General features: G+C 50.9%; 8 protein-coding genes across 8 annotated transcripts; 3 read left to right on the forward strand and 5 right to left on the reverse strand.

Moving 5' to 3' along the window:
- Positions 1 to 739: 739 nt before the first annotated feature.
- On the forward strand, positions 740 to 2,235 carry G6M90_00g087540 (uncharacterized protein; the record flags this gene model as incomplete). Its single annotated transcript, XM_014686876.1, has 2 exons — positions 740 to 1,001; positions 1,061 to 2,235. 2 exons carry the CDS (start codon positions 740 to 742, stop codon positions 2,233 to 2,235), a joined length of 1,437 nt encoding a protein of 478 aa, XP_014542362.1.
- Positions 2,236 to 3,228: 993 nt separating this feature from the next.
- On the forward strand, positions 3,229 to 4,033 carry vma3 (V-type proton ATPase proteolipid subunit; the record flags this gene model as incomplete). Its single annotated transcript, XM_014686875.2, has 5 exons — positions 3,229 to 3,263; positions 3,335 to 3,347; positions 3,403 to 3,536; positions 3,582 to 3,766; positions 3,888 to 4,033. 5 exons carry the CDS (start codon positions 3,229 to 3,231, stop codon positions 4,031 to 4,033), a joined length of 513 nt encoding a protein of 170 aa, XP_014542361.2.
- A 140-nt stretch (positions 4,034 to 4,173) lies between these two features.
- vps18 (Vacuolar protein sorting-associated protein 18) lies at positions 4,174 to 7,197 on the reverse strand (the record flags this gene model as incomplete). The annotated part of the gene is made up of 3 exons (XM_014686874.1): positions 4,174 to 4,258; positions 4,313 to 6,908; positions 6,978 to 7,197. 3 exons carry the CDS (start codon positions 7,195 to 7,197, stop codon positions 4,174 to 4,176), a joined length of 2,901 nt encoding a protein of 966 aa, XP_014542360.1.
- Positions 7,198 to 7,894: 697 nt separating this feature from the next.
- On the reverse strand, positions 7,895 to 9,303 carry LAE1_6 (Secondary metabolism regulator LAE1; the record flags this gene model as incomplete). Its single annotated transcript, XM_014686873.1, has 2 exons — positions 7,895 to 8,879; positions 8,942 to 9,303. The coding sequence occupies 2 exons, from the start codon at positions 9,301 to 9,303 to the stop codon at positions 7,895 to 7,897; spliced, it is 1,347 nt and encodes a 448-aa protein (XP_014542359.1).
- Positions 9,304 to 10,454: 1,151 nt separating this feature from the next.
- RHM1 (Trifunctional UDP-glucose 4,6-dehydratase/UDP-4-keto-6-deoxy-D-glucose 3,5-epimerase/UDP-4-keto-L-rhamnose-reductase RHM1) lies at positions 10,455 to 12,032 on the reverse strand (the record flags this gene model as incomplete). Its single annotated transcript, XM_014686872.1, has 4 exons — positions 10,455 to 10,999; positions 11,073 to 11,608; positions 11,661 to 11,799; positions 11,867 to 12,032. 4 exons carry the CDS (start codon positions 12,030 to 12,032, stop codon positions 10,455 to 10,457), a joined length of 1,386 nt encoding a protein of 461 aa, XP_014542358.1.
- A 702-nt stretch (positions 12,033 to 12,734) lies between these two features.
- Positions 12,735 to 13,976, reverse strand: RPF1 (Ribosome production factor 1; the record flags this gene model as incomplete). Its single annotated transcript, XM_014686871.1, has 1 exon — positions 12,735 to 13,976. One exon carries the CDS (start codon positions 13,974 to 13,976, stop codon positions 12,735 to 12,737), a length of 1,242 nt encoding a protein of 413 aa, XP_014542357.1.
- Positions 13,977 to 14,272: 296 nt separating this feature from the next.
- On the forward strand, positions 14,273 to 16,270 carry noc3l (Nucleolar complex protein 3; the record flags this gene model as incomplete). The annotated part of the gene is made up of 1 exon (XM_014686870.1): positions 14,273 to 16,270. One exon carries the CDS (start codon positions 14,273 to 14,275, stop codon positions 16,268 to 16,270), a length of 1,998 nt encoding a protein of 665 aa, XP_014542356.1.
- A 362-nt stretch (positions 16,271 to 16,632) lies between these two features.
- On the reverse strand, positions 16,633 to 18,090 carry G6M90_00g087610 (uncharacterized protein; the record flags this gene model as incomplete). The annotated part of the gene is made up of 2 exons (XM_066131313.1): positions 16,633 to 17,846; positions 17,904 to 18,090. The coding sequence occupies 2 exons, from the start codon at positions 18,088 to 18,090 to the stop codon at positions 16,633 to 16,635; spliced, it is 1,401 nt and encodes a 466-aa protein (XP_065987336.1).
- Between the last annotated feature and the right edge of the window lie 809 nt (positions 18,091 to 18,899).

Raw genomic sequence — 18,899 nt, forward strand, 5'->3', positions numbered from 1 at the left:
CTCTATCTTTTCGCCTCATTCACCATTTTAGGGTCCAGACGAAAATACCAGCCAAGTCACGCACTACTCAGTTGCTAAGCCTACAAGACATGTGTGCAACTGCGTCAACAAACTAAACTGGCTCGGTACTCTCATCGAAAACGGGTCCGCAAGAATGCTTAGGACTAAAATGGGCTGAACTTATCCGGCAGGGTATGACAACTCGCTCACGGAGTATACTCCGTAGCACATCACCTTCCAGGCACTGGGGATCCAGCAGCAGTAGGCCAGCGCGTTCAGAGGACAGATGGTGAGGCGGTGGTTGCATGCAAGTCGCTGGGCGGTGGCTGGCTGCGTTTTCCCGTTTTGTGACCTCCTGTGAGACATGCAAAGAGCACGTACTAGTAATGGATCGACCGCTCGCCAACCTCTTCTCGGTGACTGGCCGGGTCCGGATTCGTTGCCAAGTTGTTGCATCGATAATTCTGGCCGAGACATTCTCCATGGCAGTGTCCTGACTCGTCCTTGCACTCGTCTAGTGCCAGCCCAGCACTGCAGAAGGCGACCTCGGCGGCGAAGTCAAAATTTATAAAAGCCCCCAGTCCAACTTGTCAATCTCACCACCAATAACCCTACCTTTCTTACTCCGTATTATCCGTCTACATTTAAGAGACCGAAGAAAAATCCTTCTGACAACCGAGATTGGGTCGTCCTCTGACGAACTTTACCTGTTCAAAAGCAAAAGCGAATCAAGGACAACATGGAATCCTCTTCAAAGCCGTCAAGGAGGAAGAGCCTCATGTTGGGAAACTTTGTACATAGCCAGACGCCTGAAGAACTAAAGTTCTTTCTCGACGCAGCAATTGCCGTCGACGAGCGAGGAAAGATTGTCGGCATCGACGACGACTCGGCCGATGTCCACGCAGCCAAGAAGCAGCTGCTGTGCCGTCTACGCTGGCACGAGCACGATGTAGACGTCTACTCCTGCAAACGCGGGCAATTCTTCTTCCCCGGCTTCATAGGTAAGAAAAGACCATGACCAGAGGCGCTCTTCCACACGCTCTAAGCAGAAATGGCCCAGATACACACGTCCACGCCTCTCAATATCCCATTGTGGGCGTGTTTGGCGAATCGACCCTTATACACTGGCTGCAAACATATGTCTTTCCCTGCGAGGAGAGGTTCAGCGACGAGAAAGTTGCACAGCAAGTGTACACGGCGTGTGTACAGCGGACTCTGGCCCACGGCACCACCACGGCCGCCTACTACGCCACTACCCATGTGGCTGCGACAAATTTGCTGGCCAAGATCTGCTTCCATCTGGGCCAGCGGGCGTTTATCGGTCGGGTGTGCATGGACAGGGACGGGGACTTGAGTCCTGAGGGCCTCCGAGATCCATCGAGCCAGGAGGCTCTCAGCAGAACCAGGAAGGTGATTGAGTTTATTGACGACCTGGACCCCGATTACGATCTTGTTTCGCCTATTCTCACGCCTCGGTTCGCGCTGTCTTGCACTCCCGAGGCCATGAATGGGCTGTCCGAGATGCACCGCAAGCTGCATCTGCCGATACAGACACACATCTCTGAGAATCCGCTTGAGATAAAAGACGTTGCCGACATGTATCCAGATACGGGATCGTACGCAAAGGTATATGATACGTACGGTCTGCTGACGCCTAAGACAATTCTTGGACACTCTGTGCACTTAAGCGAGGGCGAGGCTAGACTTATTCGTGAACGCAAGTCCAAGGTATCCCATTGTCCCTGCAGCAACTCTGCTCTTGGGAGCGGCGAGGCTCGCGTACGCTGGTTATGGGACAGACACATCGACGTTGGGCTGGGGACAGACATGAGCGGTGGATATAGTCCGTCTATCCTGGAGGCGGCAAGGCAGGCCGTGCTCGTCAGTAGACACCTGGCCATGAAAGCCCCGGATAACGAGACACGCAAAAAGGTCAACCTCTCGGTTGCGCAGGTCTTGTATCTGGCCACGAGGGGCGGCGCCAAGGTGGTCGGTCTGGAGGATAAAGTCGGTGGGTTTGAAGTAGGCAAGGACTGGGATGCGCAGCTTGTGGGGTTGCATGTCGTTGGTGACCACAAAGAAGGGCGCCACAAGGATCATGGAAATGTAGATTTGTTTGAATGGGACTTGTGCAACTGGAAGGATATCGTGGCGAAGTGGATGTACAACGGCGATGACCGCAACACCAAGATTGTCTGGGTCAAGGGCCGCCAGGTGCACTCGAGGCCATGTTGAATGAGGTTTGTCGTGTACCTAGATGGTTCCGGGGTATAGTAGTAGCTGGAGGAAATTCTCTACCCATGTCAAGTTTTGATTATTCTGGCCATGCCTCGGTTTTGGATATTGCTGTTGCCGTTGAGATGAAAACCCCTGGGGATAAAACAGCAAGACAGTCAATCTACGCACTCCGAATTCATATTGCACCGTAGGGCAGTCGCAGCACGTGATAGAACACTAACAGAGCGAGGAGCGGAAAGTCCAATGGCCCAGCCGCCTTCACCATATTCCATGGCCCAGCATAGCCGCCGTCCTACCCGGCAGCACAAACTACATGTATTTTTTCGCGCGCCACGTTTTTTTGGCTGGAGCATTGACGAGCTTAGCGTCTCTTCCAATTGTATTATATTCCTCTTCAAAATTATGATGGTATTGGAGGGACAGTCCGACGTGGCTGCTCAATTTAGTGTTCTGCCGCCCCCCCTAATGCGGCTTTGGTCGTCATCGCGGTACCAACTTTGCGCTGGCGTGATGCAATACACAACTCTTGGTATCATACAAAATATAATGAAACCTTTCAATCTCATTAAAACACAGCAAGTTTCCGTCAAAAAAGGGCCACTGCTCTTCACCCCTCCAACCCTTCTGCCTATTCAGCCCCCCAAACCACCATCCCCCATCACTATTGGCGCACCACCATCATCCCGAATACGTCTGCCTAGCCAACACACGTCTCCCATCCCCGGCATAATCTCATGCCGCAATCCATCTACAGCATCCCCCTAGCCTGTAATATTCCACTTGAAATGACGTAGCATCCCAATCGGGTTGATGCGACGCCTTTCAGGCAACAACGCAACCACCAGGGGGCGACTATATGCTTACTCCCCCTCGGATGCCTCCCGCAAACATATCAAATATAAGCAGCGTCCTACTTGAACCTATGTCTCTGAAACGACTTCCCTAATCTCCAAGCAACAACCACAAATTCCCATAAATCCCAATACCGAGATGGAAGACCAAGTCTTTGCCTCCATGGAGCGCTGGTACACTCCCCCCTACACACGAAAATTCCCGACACAAAACTCCAAAGCACTGCTAATTCCCACTTTGATAGTCCCATGTATTCCGTCAGTCCCTTCTTCCGTCGACTCTTCTCCCAACGCCTCACTCACAAATATCTAGTCCTTCTTCGGAGCCATGGGCATCGCATTCGCCATCATCTTCACCACCTTCGGAGCCGCCTACGGGACGGCCAAGTCGTCCATTGCCATCTTCTCATGCGGCGTGCTCCGACCCGAACGCTTGATGCAGAACACGTACGTGCAGCTCCCGCCGGCACATCATGTTGCTGACAAGCGCAGTCTCTGCTCCATCATGGCCCAGATCCTCTCCATATACGGCCTCGTCTCCGCCGTCATCATGTCCAACGGCATCAGGGAGAAGATGCCCGCCCACACCGGCTTCCTGCAGCTCGGGGCCGGCATGGCCGTCGGCTTGTGCGGGTTAGCTGCCGGCTTTGCCATTGGCATCATCGGCGATGCTGGCGGTATGTCACAACACTCTGCGACGGCTATTGCAAACACACAGACTTGGTCTTTGGCAGCGCAATCTCGACAATGTCCTTTTTTTTTTGTCTTGTTGGGTGCTGTTGGCTAACACTGACCTAGTGCGAGCGAGCAACCAGCAACCGCGACTATACGTAGGCATGGTCCTGATCCTCATCTTCGCCGAAGTCTTGGGGCTTTACGGTGTCATTGTGTCCATCTTGATGATCACGAAATCTACTCTCGACGTCACCGAGTGCAGGTACTGAGACCGAATCAATCTTTTGGTGGTATGCCACGTTTTGAAGAAAGATGTCCGGTGCACCCCCTTGGCGGGATCATACATGTGTGGCATCAATGCATTCGGGTATACGCTAATCTGCAAAAATATAATACAATCGTCTCTTCCCTACACAGCCCATTCATTAGGATTGTCGTCGGCAGATATAAATGGCTCATCTATTCTCTTGATGGCAAAGTCGCTGCATAGAATACTGCCAACAGTCAGCAATACATCATTTATCCAAGCCGTGTGAATGCAAACTTACCATGCTGAAGCCACCAAAGCATCGAGTTCAGCAACCACCGCCTCCCTCTTGGCCCCATTTACCAGCCCCTTGTGAATCTGCATCTGCAACTGCCGTATCTTCTTTGAGTGCCCGAACCCGGAGTACTCGAGCACCTTTCTCCCCATGCAATCCGAATGGAATGAGTGCTGACAGGGAAACACAAAGAATTGCCTGCTAAGCAAGGGCAGTCCGCAGACGTAGCACTTCTCCCCAGGCTCGACGATGGCATATCGATGATCTAGTGCCGCAATGTCCATTTTGATATTACTTGCCGTCTGTGACGACTCATCCATCTCTTTCTTCAGACTGTCAATATTCCGAGAATAGTCTTCCAATGCCTGGCAAATCTCCTCTTTGAAATCGTCAATCACCACAAAGTCAGGGAAGAATGGTATTAGGTCTTCAATCTTGAGAAGGTCGCATCTCTTGAGGAACTCAATGGCTGCTTTGATTCCGTCTGATTTGGCAATGACTTTGCGAGCCACTGCCAACCAGAGTCTCTTTCGAAGCTGGGGGTTTGACATGGGCCGGTCGGCAATGACTGCGGCTAGTTCAACCTCATTGTGTGACAGTGCCAAATCAACTGCTTGCAGGTATTGGCCCATACTCGTATAGATGTGCACGCAGGAAAGAGTGCGGTGATGCTGGATGCACAGTCGCAGCGCGAAATCAGGATCATACCGTGGCTCATCGCCCTGAGCCTGCAAATAAGAAAGCAGTCCTGACTCGTCCTTTGAAGGGTGCGAGGCATATATTGAAACGAGCGTGTTGTGGATAGCGGCGTCAGTAGAGTTTAGTTGGAAAATGACGTAATTCAAGTATCGGACTGCCTGATTCTGAGAGTTTGCATGTCCAGAGAAGCTGCGATTGTACTCAAGCAATGCTGGGATGAGGCTACGAGGCTTTAGTTCGGATTGCCTCATCAGGATCTCGACCGTTTCCTGCGGAACATGAGTCATGAGAACTGTACTGTATCGGTAAAAGACATCAACGTCCGTCTGCCTCTTGAGAACGTTCAAGACCTCTTCCCAACGCTCTCTCTGTACCCAGTACGACAAAACGTAGTTGTAGTCGTCGACCACATTAGCAAAGTATAGAAGCTCTCTTTCTCTTCCGTGGCTGCTAATGATGTCGTATGCCGTTTTCCGATCCAAGTCGCCTTTATATTTGTTGACAAAATCGTGGAACTCCTTTTTAACAGACTCCAGAATCATCTTCGACTCAGCGGGGTTCATAGTCTCTGAAAGCTCGGCCTGCGTGATGATTGTGTCGTCGAGAGAGTTGAGCTTTGCCATGAATACCTCCACTAACCAACTAGCAACAATCGTTCTTTGTAGAGTGGCAGACTTCTTTGTGTTGGCAAGCTTCGTCAATAGAAACTGTCTCAAGGCATCCGCCTGATTATTGTCAATAATGCTGAGCGCAACATCTTCGAATGGTTTGTTGCTACGGCCATACAGCACAGCTGCCTCGGTCCAATGTCCCTTCTTCGCAAGGTAGTCCCCATAGCCCGCTGCAACGGTCTCCTTTTGCGTCTGTGTACGAGAATATTGCAATGCCGAATCAAACTGCTTGTTCTTCATCATTATTTGCCAAATATTTCTTTCTTCGTCTCGGGCAACAATCTCGTATATCTCGTCAGACGTGATGAGCCAAAACGTTCGTTCTTGCATGTCCATGGTGAAGGCAATAGCCTTCTGACCAGTTGCAAGGACGTCATGTTCAGACACCGTATTGCCCGTGAGGCGGTTGGTGGCAATAACACGATTGCCAACCAGGCTGAGCATGTGCCACTCGGTGAGAAGTAAGGAATCGACAGTCTCTGCAGTCGGTTTATGCCGACCCGTGGACTCCGAAGCAATAATTTGTGCCTTAGATAGCGTCTTTGATTCTGCAAAGACCTTGGATCCAAGGCTGCTGTCTTTGGGGCTATTCAGAAGCTTGCCATGAAACACTCCTTGCGATGACAACCACGCATACGCTCTGTCTGGAGTATTATCTGCACGACCCCCCTCAGGAGAATCTGGAGAGACCACGACTGTCGAATGGCCGCCGGATGAGCTTCGCGGGATTTCATGAATCACAGGCTGTTCCGATTCAAATAACTTCGTATATACCGAGCCGCTGCCGTCATGACTCCGCCCAATCTTGCCCACCAAATGGAACAATCTGCTCTGTGTGCCAATCATGATTCTTCGAGTATCCGGACTGCCCTTCAAATCGTCGACCCACAAGCCCGTAATAGGACCATCGGGAAGCTTGTGCAGGTTTTTGAGATGCTTGACCTCTCTTTTGTAAAACTCGTTGGCGGTTTCGATGAATGCTTCGTAAATGTTGCCGTCGGAGGCACCAAGGATAATCTCGCGTGTTGACGCAGTTGGGAGAGATGGGTTCCACGCTACACTCTCGATTGCAACGCCGCGCAGCTGGCCCAAGGGCCGAGGTTGCCTTGATTGCGTGTGAAGGTAGTAATTTTCGCCCAGCGCAGTGCAAATCAGTAAATGAGAGGCAGTTGGGTCAAGGAACATGCGCCGAATAACGCCAATTTCGGATGCTCTTTTCGGTAGATCAATATCTGCAGATAGTTAGGAACGATACTGAGCTTTCACGTGTAGCAGTGCATCGAGTTCCAGAGGTGACGTACCATCAATGTCCTCCGGCCGCTTCAGGTCGATTCGCAGAATCCGGCCGTTGGATAAGGCCAAGATCATAATGTTGTTCGCTACCTGCGCCGCCACGAACTCCGCCGTCACAGAAAATGCCATTTGAGCGCGTTCCACATTGAAGATGGGTAGCTCGTCGATGCCAGAGGCATCTCCGGTCGGTGCGGTGGCCACGAAGCCATCATTGGGATTGAACGACATGGTGGAGGTCTATAGCCGCATATCCGGTCGAATCTCTTGTATTCTATCGCATGCAAGAGCACAGAATAGAACCAGGTCACTGCAGCAAGGTAAAAGATGGATGACGATGCGCGGGTGAAGCTCACAGGATCATGGAGGCGAGGTTCAGTGTGTCCTCGATGATGGTGGTTGGAGGAGCTCCCCACTACAACTTGACCTCCATCTCCACATTTGTACGCAGTATTTGGGCAGACGGATGGCACATGCCTGTTTGCCTGCCCTGGTCGTGAAAGCTCCAAGCATCAAATTGTCCATACCTTTTTATCAGCAAAATAGGTTGCCTAAAGGGAGATGATATTCATATCCAGTCAACTTGATTCGAAAGTGCGATTGAGCAGCGATGCATCATTTTCTAGTTGTCTAGCCAAGTGCTCAAGCCCAAGCAACTTACCAGGGCCATGTCCACATCGTCAAATTCAGGCATTTGACAAGATCGTGCCTACAGAACATCGTGGGCCGCAGCTGAGTTCGAATTTCCCAACGCTCTTCCTAGAGAAATTCTTTCCCACTATCAATACTCTGGCCTCAATCCAAATACCTATCAACGTCAAAACGCCGTCGCGGGAACCGTGCCGCCCATCAAGTGGCTGCAATAATAATCAGGGTGCATCCTGCCATAGCTATGTGTCCTCCGAGTCTAGCAACACCCTCGATCTCTTCAACCATCTATTTCGGATGTTGAGTCACTGCTTTCTCCATGTATCGTGCTCTCATCTGAGGAGCTGGTAGGAACAGGAGACTCGTCCCTAGAGGGCTTTCTCGCCAAAACAGTGCGCATCTTGAGTACCATGGTCTTGCATGATTCCGAATCTTGCGCGCGACTAGCAATTTCCCGAGCCGTCTCACGGCACGCCGTCTTGACAACATCAGCGTCCCATCCCATCTGTTCTGTGAGCGTGCGTAGGGAGTACGCCTCGATTCCATCCAGCCAGCACATTAGCCAGAGTTTACCCACATTGTCCTCCTGTAGATTCATTCGGAGGATATGTTCAGAGACCCGTATATCGACAAAACCAGCCTCCGAGAAGTATTGCTGGTCAAGGTGAAACATGCCTCGTTTTCGACCCGACTTTTCCGCCCCAATAAAGAGGTCGTCCATCATCTTAAAAACAGGCGACTCCGGAGAGAAACCAGAAAAGAATTGGATAGATCCATCCTTGCCGTCGTAGTCTGTCACTTGAATCCACCCGCCGGGCTTCAGTGAATCAAATGCATCCTCATAAATGCATCTCCAGTCGCGAAAGGCTCCTTCCATGCCTCGCAGATGCACCAAGTCATAATGGTCTATAGGTCGGTCCCACTCTTCTGCATCTTCGATTTCGAAAAAGACGTTCATCGGGACTCCTTGGGTCTCCTGTATAGCAGATATGTCTGTTCCTACGACTTCGCAATCGGGGAACAGTTCGGCAAATCTGATGGCCCATTCTCCAGTTCCAGTTCCAACATCCAAGACGTGCGTGGGGTTGCCCAGGGGAGTGATTGTCAGTTCGCCGTCGAATGCATGCATGAGCACTTGGTGTTGTATGGTCAGGCGTAGCTGCTCGATCTCATCATTGGGCATAAAGTATTCTTTGCAGTAGCGACGGCCTCCGATTTCTCGATAGTCAAGCTCTCGTGCCCACAGAGACCGCGTGGATGCGGCCCTGAAATGTAAGTGTGCCTGTTAGCAGAGGGAGGAGGATGAAGAGAGAGGACGGCGGCTTACCTATCCGAGTGTGGTTGCCCATAAGAGCTGTGGACGATATATGCTGTCGTCGAGCTGGCACTGGGACGTCGATGATAATTTCTTCCCGGATACAATGATACTGCCTCACAACCATAACCTGGAGCGTCGTCTTCTACATCTGAGCCAATGTGATGGGAGCCGGACTGGTCATCATCCGCCGCAGAGCTGCTCACAACTGCCTGCCCCCCCTCGCTCGCAGCTCCATCGCTCTGCGGTTGAGTCCCGTGAGATACCTCAGCTTCAGCAGCGTTATTGGTATCCCCAACAGGTACGTGAGAAGGATTGGCGGCGGCGGGGTTGGTAAAGGAGGGCGACCTCAGTACATGTTTTTGGTGGACCATTCTCTATCTTTCCTTGACTGTCAACAGATTGCGCAGGCCCCTACTATCTCGTGCCAGTGCCGATGCCGGGCAAACGGCATGATACCGTAGACGGAGGCTCCCCAGGTGCTAGAGAGGCTTATTGCCGAGGGCTTGCACCTGGTCAGAAAGCGCAAGTTGCAGACTGAGCTTGTGTGTGACAATACATGCAAGTTGCCGAGTCGTAATGCAGGGACCGTTGGCAAGTTTTCTGCAGCTGAGGCATGGATTCGCTGCAGGGGTTCTCCAACATTTATGTACGGAGTAAGGTGAGCAGGTATTTCAGAGCAACGTCGAATCGAGTCGGCCGATGTGACGGCGGAAAACAAACGGAAAACATGGATGAGCATCCATCCCCGACCAGTCGCAGAGGACGCCGAGGAGCTGGGGAGTTGGCCGGCTGGATTTGGAGGCTCGATGTCGCTTACAACTTTGACTTTTTGCGTTGGCTGGGTCTGAACTGGAATTGGCCCGAATTGGCGTGACTCGTCGGCGCTAGTCACGGACTTGGAGCAGCCTGTATGTGGCATCACTCGTGGGCGGAGCAGTGGCGGGTGTGACTGGAGGGAGTGAACAAATGAGTGATGCCAATGATTGATTGGCTGACGGCTGTTGCGATTGGCAGCCCAGCTTGGCAGGCTCTGGAAACAGGGTTCAGCATGCTATTAACATTGGGCTGTTTACGGAGTATTGAAGTATAATCCTCCTGGCCGAGTGCTGCCAATTTGGCTCAAGACATGAACTCCGTGTCCTGGCCCGATCGTCGATACCCGCAACTCTGGGGGCTGCGGCCGCTAATCATGTCCCGAGTTGTTGCAGCGCCCCATGACCATCAAGCGGTAAATCTCCGACCTTGAGAAAACGTTCCATTGATCGTGAACGGTGTTTAATGCGACAGCCCCGAAATACACAACCTGCAGTGTTTGGAGCTCGTATCTAATAAAAGAAGGAGAGAAAAGAAGGAAGAGCAATCGTGTTTCTATCCCAGTTTCGCATCGCCATGTTAAATCCGTATCCAACCCGAAAAAAAAACTTCGTCTCATCCATGTCCATGATGTCGTGTCTTTGTCTTGACACCATTCGGCCGTCCACACTCTAGTCCTGTCTATAGAACACGGCATGTTGCAACATCTCTACACCTCTTTCTTGTCATTTGCCAGGCACTCATCTCCTGGTTGAACAGGGTCATCCTTCATTAGATGCTCGAAATCCGGTACGATTTCCCCTTCGCTGACCATTGGGAACGGCGTAAGCACATGGCTTATGTCTCCCCACCACGACTCTCCATACTTGATGTACCAGTCTACCGTTGTTTTCAAACCCTTTTCAAGGCTAGTGTTTTGACTCCATCCGAGCATGCGTAATTTGGTGCCATCTACCGCATATCTGCGGTCATTGAATGGTCTGTCGTGCGTATACTTGATCCATTTGCGAAACTGCTCTGACGTTGAATGGTCTATGCCCATTGTGTCAAGCAGTTGAGAACAGAGATCTAAATTTGAGATTTCATCGGAAGAGCCCACATTGTAAATGTGACCAATGTGGCCCTTGTGTAGAATAGTGTCAAATGCATCTGCGGCGTCGCCAGCGTAAAGATATCGCCTTGTGGGACTGCCGTCACCATGCAATACGACGGGCCGTCCACGGTTTAGAAGGCAAGTGAACTTGGCTATGATTTCTGTCAAGACTTAGTAGATGTTCAGTTGAAGAGGGAAGATGCATGCAAACATTGTTTCCGACATTGAACTTACTTTCGGGGTATTGGTGTGGTCCGTACACATTGTTGCTTCGGACGATTATCGTGGGCAGCTTGAAGCTCTTGTTGTAAGACTGAACCAGCATCTCAGCTGCTGCTTTGCTTGCCGCGTAAGGGTTTGTCGGCGACAGTATGCTCGACTCCACCAAGTCGTCGTCATCTTCCTTCACCTCACCATACACCTCGTCAGTAGAGACGTGGATGAAGCGCTTGATCTCGGCTTTCTTGGCACTCTCTAGCAACACGTGTGTCCCGTAGACGTTCGCATGGGTGAAACTGTACGAGTTGCCAAAGCTCAAATCCACGTGAGACTGCGCTGCAAAATGCAGAACCGTGTCAATTCGGTACCTCTCCATGCAGTCCAAGACCTCGCTTGGATTTGTGAGATCCCCATGATAAAATGTGAAGTTGCGTTTGTCGTCCAACACTCTGGTGTTGTTGAGAGACGAGCAATAGTCCAACTTATCAAATGAAACAACGTTGTACGCTTCTGGGTATGTAAGAGTCAAGTGCCGCACAACCCAAGACGCTCTGCGGGAAGAGTCAATTCATTTATCGACGAACGGCCGTGTTGCCTACTCACATGAAGCCTGCGCCTCCAGTTACCATGATATTTTTGACATCTGGCCGAGGTTCAAAATTCGTCGTGCCCTTGAGTATTGGTGCCTGTTTCCATACGTCAAGGTCTTGCAAGTAGCTGTGTGTGCCGTTGACCGCATTGCCTGCGAAATATCACTGTCAGCAGCTCCCAGATACGCATGCGCATCGTGTCGAAAGCACCGCACTCACTACTCCCTACCCCGTCTGAAACTACGGGTGCAGAAATTTCGGGCGGCAAAGACAAGGACGGCGATGACGATGCCGATGCCGATGACGATGACGATGCCGCTTTCGTTTGTCTTCGTGGGCCGCTGGACACGCCCAGCTGCAGGCTCTTCCAGAGCCGTCGTGTCATGACGGAAGGTGCAGCTGACCTCAGTTGCTCACAGCTGCGTCACCATACATGACAAGCGCCCGATTGGACGGGAGAGGAGGTGCAGAGGCTCAGATTGCGAATTGCCAGTTCAAAAAGTCTGTACCAGCAGGCCTGCCCAGACGATTGAGTGAATGTACGATGTTCTGGAAAAATTGATGCGTGCGATGCGGCTGGATGTAATCAAAACTGGGCAAAAACCAGTGACAACCGCTGGCATGGTGGCGCGCTATTATTGCATGGCGGAAGCCGTGCCGCCACAAGAGGGTGGTACATTCGGAAACTTGGCAAACTTGGGAACAAACTCAGCTGGTATGGCCAGGTGTAAAAACGTGGAGCATTAATTTTGGAACTATAAATTGTCGCCCTGGCGGGCTGGTGGATGGCTGGTGGGTCTGGCCTCCTGTAGATCTCGGCGCAATTTGCAGCGGGCCGCCGTCTCGTCGGATCAATTGATGTCAATTTGTCCTTCGTATTCTATCCAGAACCATGCAGCCCGCGTATTCACGTCACGGCTTACCTTCGTTGCCGCTGCGAGCAATTGATTATTTGCATCATTACAACCGGCCCGTGGTTGTATTTCTACTATGAGTCAGCTCTTCTCGCACAACATGACAGGTCACACCATCACGGCTTGTCTCGGTATTGAGTGGCTTGAAAATGCCATGACTAAAGATATATCCATTACAGGTTGAACCGCTTGCGATCCTTCTCCATCTTGGCTTTCCACTCCCATTGGGTTGCATCCTCGCCCTCACTGCCCGCCCGTCCAATGCCCTTATCAACTCTCCTCAGCTTCAGCGTAAATCGCGGGCCAAGTTCCTGCAAGCCTGCGCGGATCCCCTCTACGCCCTTCATCTCCTTTCCATCAGCACCTGCAATGCTTTTTTCCGTAGCCCGTTTCTCGCGGAAAACATATCGATGTCGGCGAACAAAAATGTAGTCTCGCTGGTTGTGGAGAGTGACCACCTGGCGACCCTGGAATTCAGGCCGTGGGGGGAAGAGTGTCTGAAACAGCTTGGCTGTGAGAAGGCCCAGCGGCGTCTTGAAATTGTTGAGAAGCAGTTCGGGGTAGTGGTTGGTAGGGTTTCCGTGGCCAGGGAGTTTTCTGCCTTCGATCCAATTTGATATTGAGAAATGAAACGTTGGCCCAGACGGCAGATGGACGACCGACAACCCAGTGGGTTTCTTCAAATCCTCCTTCACAAGAAGAACAGTAGTGTAGTCCCTGTTTGTTGCGAACTTGCAAATTTCTCGTAGCGAATACTTGTGCCCATAGCGATGTGAGGATCGGGGGATATATGTGCTATTTGGGAACAGGGTGCCTAGAAGCTGCGCTTCGTAGTGAATAGTAGAGTTGAGAGAGGTTGTGACCAGGACTTTGGGGTCCGGTGCAGGAATATCGCTGAATAAAGACGGGAACTTGAGCGCCAGGGACGACGGTGTCAAGTCGAGGTTTGTGCTTGTGGTTGACGGCGCTACGCTATTATCTCGTTTCGCCCGTTTCTCTCGTTGCTTCTCCAACGCAGCCTGTCTCGCTTCGTCATCTTCATCGTCATCCGAATCCAACATGCTGTCGTTGTCCTCCTCATCATCATCATCCTTCATTTCCGCGTCGAGGGCCGCCCGTTCCTCAGCTTCAGCTTCCTCCATTTGCCTCCGCCTCAACTTTTCCAAGTCAACCTGAGCGCCCAGACTGTCGTCATTGCCTTCGTCCCATACTCGCTTTTGATCCAATGTGAGAGTCTTGTTCTTGGCCAATCGGGCAGTCTTGAGTTCTGGCTCTCTGTTCTCTTCCTTTCTCCGACGGTGTCGAGCTTCTCTTCGCTCTTTTCCAGACGCCTTTTTGTGCTGGATGAAAAGTTCTTGGCGTTTTAATTTATTGGCCGCTTTCAGCGCCTGCACAGGGGGCTTAGTGAAACCCATCATGCAAGTTGAATTAATTGCGCCGGCGGTATAAATTGTAGACTAATAATCAAGTGAGTAAATAGCTGGGCTGGAAATTTTGGCTTAGAGGGGCATAGATGGATAGAGAAAAATCCGGCAGAAAAACTCCAAAAATTTTGGCGGTGAGGGCCAACCGCCGCATCTGATTGGAGCTGCCAGCCTTCTGGGCCGCATAGCTCTCACAAGAACTTGATCGCGCCAGCATAAACATATTGCTAAAAAAAAAAAACTTGCTTGCATCTATCGCTGCCTTGCACACGACAATTTCAAACAAGATGGTCGCCAATGGTAATAAGAAAAGAAAAATAACTCATAATTCCTCAGACGATGAATCACACGCTCCAACAACGTCGAAACGAGCGCAGAAGGACTTCTTCAAGCACGCTTCCAATTGGAATCTCGAGCAAGACTACGAGTCTCGACCACGAAAGGGGAAGAAGAATGAAAAGGAAAATACCAAACTCCCCATAAAGTCGCAAGATGGTCGATTAGAACTTCTTAAGGGCCTTGACCCGGACGACGATGCGGCTTCCATCGAGAGCGATACCGAGTGGCTTGAGGGCCGTGATGGTGGAGTTGAATCGGAGGACGAAGAAGTGGTGGAGGAGATTAAGGCAGCAGAAGTTCCAGAGGCCCAGCGAATTCTGGAAGCACAGGAGGAATTAGCCAAAGCCGCCATGGCGCTCAATGAAAACCCTGAAGAAAACATCGGCAACTTGAAGACGCTCGCCCAGATCGGCCGGTCGAAAATCCCCACCATCCGCATGTTGGCGCTCATGACGCAAATGACGGTATACAAGGACATTATTCCGGGATACAGAATACGACCTCAATCCGAAGATGCACCCAAAGAGAAGCTGTCAAAGGAGGTCCGCAACACACGGCAGTTCGAACAGTCCCTCGTAGCTGGCTACCAAGCGTACATCAAAGAACTCGCCCGCTGCGCCAGATCAGAAACAACCCCCGTCCGCAGCGGACAGAGCCTCTCCAATGTCGCCGTCACATGTGCATGTACCCTCATCACATCCGTACCACACTTCAACTTCCGCTCCGACATCCTGCGAATTCTCGTCGGCAAACTCAGCCGAAGGAAAATCGACAAGGACGCCGCCAAGATCATCCAAGCCCTTGAAACCCTCTTCCGTGACGACGAAGAAGGCCGCCCCTCTCTCGAAGCCGTCTCTCTCATCACGAAAATGATGAAGGCCAAGGAATTTGCCGTCCACGAAAGCGTACTTAACCTCTTCCTCAGTCTTCGTTTGCTCTCTGAATTCTCTGGCAAGGCGTCCCAAGACACCGTGGAGCAACAGCGGGCACCAAAGACCAAAAAGAAGCGCGAATTCCGGACCAAGAGGGAAAGAAAGGCAATGAAGGAGCAAAAGTCGTTGGATAAGGACATGTCTCTGGCCGATGCGCTCGTCAGCCACGAGGAACGAGAACGAATGCAGTCCGAGACGTTGAAGCTTGTCTTTGCCACATACTTCCGCATCTTAAAGCAGCGGTCACCGCATCTGATGGGCGCGGTGCTGGAAGGACTCGCTAAATACTCCCACCTGATTAATCAAGACTTCTTTGGCGACTTGTTAGAGGCGCTGAAGGATCTCATCCGCCACAGTGACGAAGACGCCGAGCAGGGTCCCGCGGATGAGGAAGCCGCCGAAAAGGAAGATGATGAAGAGTCGGTACGGAATCTCACCCGCGAGGCCCTCCTGTGCACCGTCACCGCATACGCCCTGCTAGCGGGCCAGGATGCCCATAACTCACGAAACGACCTACATCTTGACTTGTCATACTTCACAACACACTTGTTCCGCTCTCTGCTCTCTCTTTCTCTTCAATCTGATCTCGAAAACACCCGTCTGTCCACGTCCTCTGCCACGTCCAAGATCAACGTCCAAACCACCACAGTGCTCCTTCTTCGCTCGCTGACGGGCATCCTGCTCCCTAATTATAACATCCGTCAAGTTCCTCCTTTGCGCCTCGCCGCCTTCACGAAACAGCTTATGACTACCGCACTACAACTTCCGGAGAAATCATCCCAGGCAATCCTCGCCTTACTTAATGATGTCGCACACACACATAGCAAGAAAATTAACAGCTTGTGGAACACCGAGGAGCGGAAGGGCAATGGTCAATATAATGCGATGAGCGATTCTGTGGAGGGAAGCAACCCGTTTGCAACTACTGTGTGGGAGGGAGAGTTGCTAAGAAAGCATTTCTCGCCAAAGGTCAGAGAAGGCGTCAAGATGTTGGAAAAGGGCATGTCGGGATAAATACGGTCAAATTTTTAGACTATTCTTTGCATAGCGATTGTCTAAACCTGTCATAAACTCCTCCAAGAGTCTAGTGAAATTAGACACGAAGATACTGATGCTTCTTTTTGCAATTCATAACGTTCATAACGTCCCAAGACGCAATCATATTCCCCTTCATCGTTCCTGCATATTATCTTCCAGTGCTGGCTGGCATGTACCACATCAGGTAACACCCAACCATGCAGTCAGACCAAAAAGTCTTGTGCCTCAAAAGCATTTACACTATTAGTAAACGAAGTCACCATTCGATGTCGGAATTCGATGTCGGAATCCTCCAGTTGTAGATGCCCTGCAAATGTGTACCGCCGGCATGTTCTCGATTACCCAGACTTCGGTGGCTGGTGTGCCCATTTGGAGGCTGAAAGACCTTGCATTGGCTGTGGTTGGCGGCTGCCCAAGTTTGGGGCTCCAGCCTGCGTTCCATTCATTGCCATAGTTGAATCAGAGAATGCGTTAGGCATTGGATAGTGAACTGGGACCCAAACTGTATAAGTCACAGGAAGTGCAGGGGTTACTTTTTCGGTAGCTGGCCAGTGTCCGTATGGCGTACCGTCAGAGGATGAACTGAACTGACCGGTAAAGGGCAATTTTTCTCCCTGATGCTGATCGTTATCTGTAACTTCAATTTCTTTCGGTGAAAGACTTCCTATACCACCGTTGGCAGACTCTGCCTTAGACGGTGCAAAAGCAGGCGCCTTTGGACAGAGTTGCTTGCTCTTGGTTGTAAGTAGGTCGGCATTTGCATTGATGAAGACAGGTTGGTCCGCCTTCATTGGTTGATGATGCTGCGAGGTCGCAGTGGTTTCCTCGAAACCATCTTTTTCTTCTTGTTTAGCATCGTTATGAGTCGCAGTGTCGCTAATCTTGACACACGACTGCTTGTCTTGGCTCAAGTGTTCAGACATCTCTTTTTTGGCTAGTAACTCCAAAAATCTATCCATGATGTTTCCTGGATCATCCCCTGTCGAGCTTTTCTCCTTGAAGGAGAAAGAGCTGAGTAGTTCGGCAAGCTGGTCGGCCTCCTGCTCATCGGCAGGTTTCTGAGGACTGTCCGCCGGGCTGGTATGGTTGTCTCCGGGCCCTTGAACTAGGCTCTCGGGTGTCAGCGGCGTACTAGCACTGGCTGATGTTGGTGATCTGGGGCCAGTAAAATTCACAGTCGTTTCTGGAGTCGGTGGAAGCTTAACTGTGGGCTTAGGAGTCGCTGCTGATGATCTGGGGCTGGTCAAATCTGCAGTCGTTTCGGAAGCCGGTAGAAGCTTAACTATGGGCTTAGGAGTTGCTGTTGATGATCGAGGGCTGGTCAAATCTGCAGTCGTTTCGGAAGTCGGTGGGAGCCTGTTTATGGGCTCAGGAGTCGCAGCTGGCGTCGGGGCTAGGTCATTTCGATTAAGAAAGTCGAACACGGCTTTCCCGATTATAGCATCTTCAGCCCTTAGTTGTCCAATTTGCCAACCTTTATCTAGGACATCGTTACTATAGTGCCTTTGAGAGGGCTGAACAAATCCGGCAGCAGCATATTGTCTATTTTTCTCTGCGTATTGGTTATGCTAAGAAAGACAAGTTAGGATAATTTGCCAGCTACACATACCTGCGACAAGCTGCTGTCGCGTGTGCCAGGTACGATCGCGATGTATTTCGGAGCTGTCCGCAATGTCAATGGCTTCCACTCGTGCTTTGGATTTTCTATCTCTCTTCTCGCTGAACTGCCCTGATTTAAAGCTTTGGGCAAGTGCGATGGCATCCGCTAGTTTCTGCGGATCGTTGAAGGCGGCCATCTCTGTCGTATCAAACGAGAATAAAGGGATATTTCGTTCGAGCGGAGGAAACACTTCACCTGTGACTAGAGCAGGATGAAGGAGGAAAAGGAAAAGCACGGTGCGTGGACGTTGATAGTTGCGTAAGTATGTGGCGACAGCTGTCTGGCACCTGCCGAACCCGAGTGTCAGTTTTTGCATAAATATCGCCGTCCTGTCTGCATAATTCCCTGCACCTCTCCCCGTTATTAAGTTAAGTAGCCGGTTTCTAATTAGCAGGCATCTCTGTACTCATATGGAGATCAGGAAAGACGCACCCAATGGAATAACCAGCAACTGCAGTGTGGTTTTGCCGTGGCTAACTTCCCATTCTCAAATTGACGATATATTGATATCTGCTTCTATGTAATAACACACTTACGTGTTTGCTGCGGTTTTCTGGCTCAGGTACGGCCAGCCAGACTGTGTTGCTGTCACTGGGCTCTACCTAATGTAGTGCTTGCACGATCATTTGGATAGGTCAAAGGAGAAGAGAGAAAAAAATAATATAACAACACACATTGTTGCGGTTCAATTAGTATCCACGCTATCATCGTTCTGGCTTATACCTGCTACTCATGCTCTTCCTTTTCAGATCTAAGAAGTCTAGCAGCCTGCGTAATTTTCAGTTTCTTGGCACCAACTACAGTCTCCACCGAGCTTATTTGAGTCGGTCGGTAATGAGGATCATTTTTGCCGTTCAACCACTCAGCATGAATCGTCGGTACATGCTCTTTGACAAACGCCCAAAGAGCATCTGCTCCTGGGGCATCTCTGGTGATAGCAAGAGC

The sequence above is a fragment of the Metarhizium brunneum genome, chromosome 5, assembly GCF_013426205.1.
Source record: "Metarhizium brunneum chromosome 5, complete sequence".
Classification (NCBI taxonomy): domain Eukaryota; kingdom Fungi; phylum Ascomycota; class Sordariomycetes; order Hypocreales; family Clavicipitaceae; genus Metarhizium; species Metarhizium brunneum.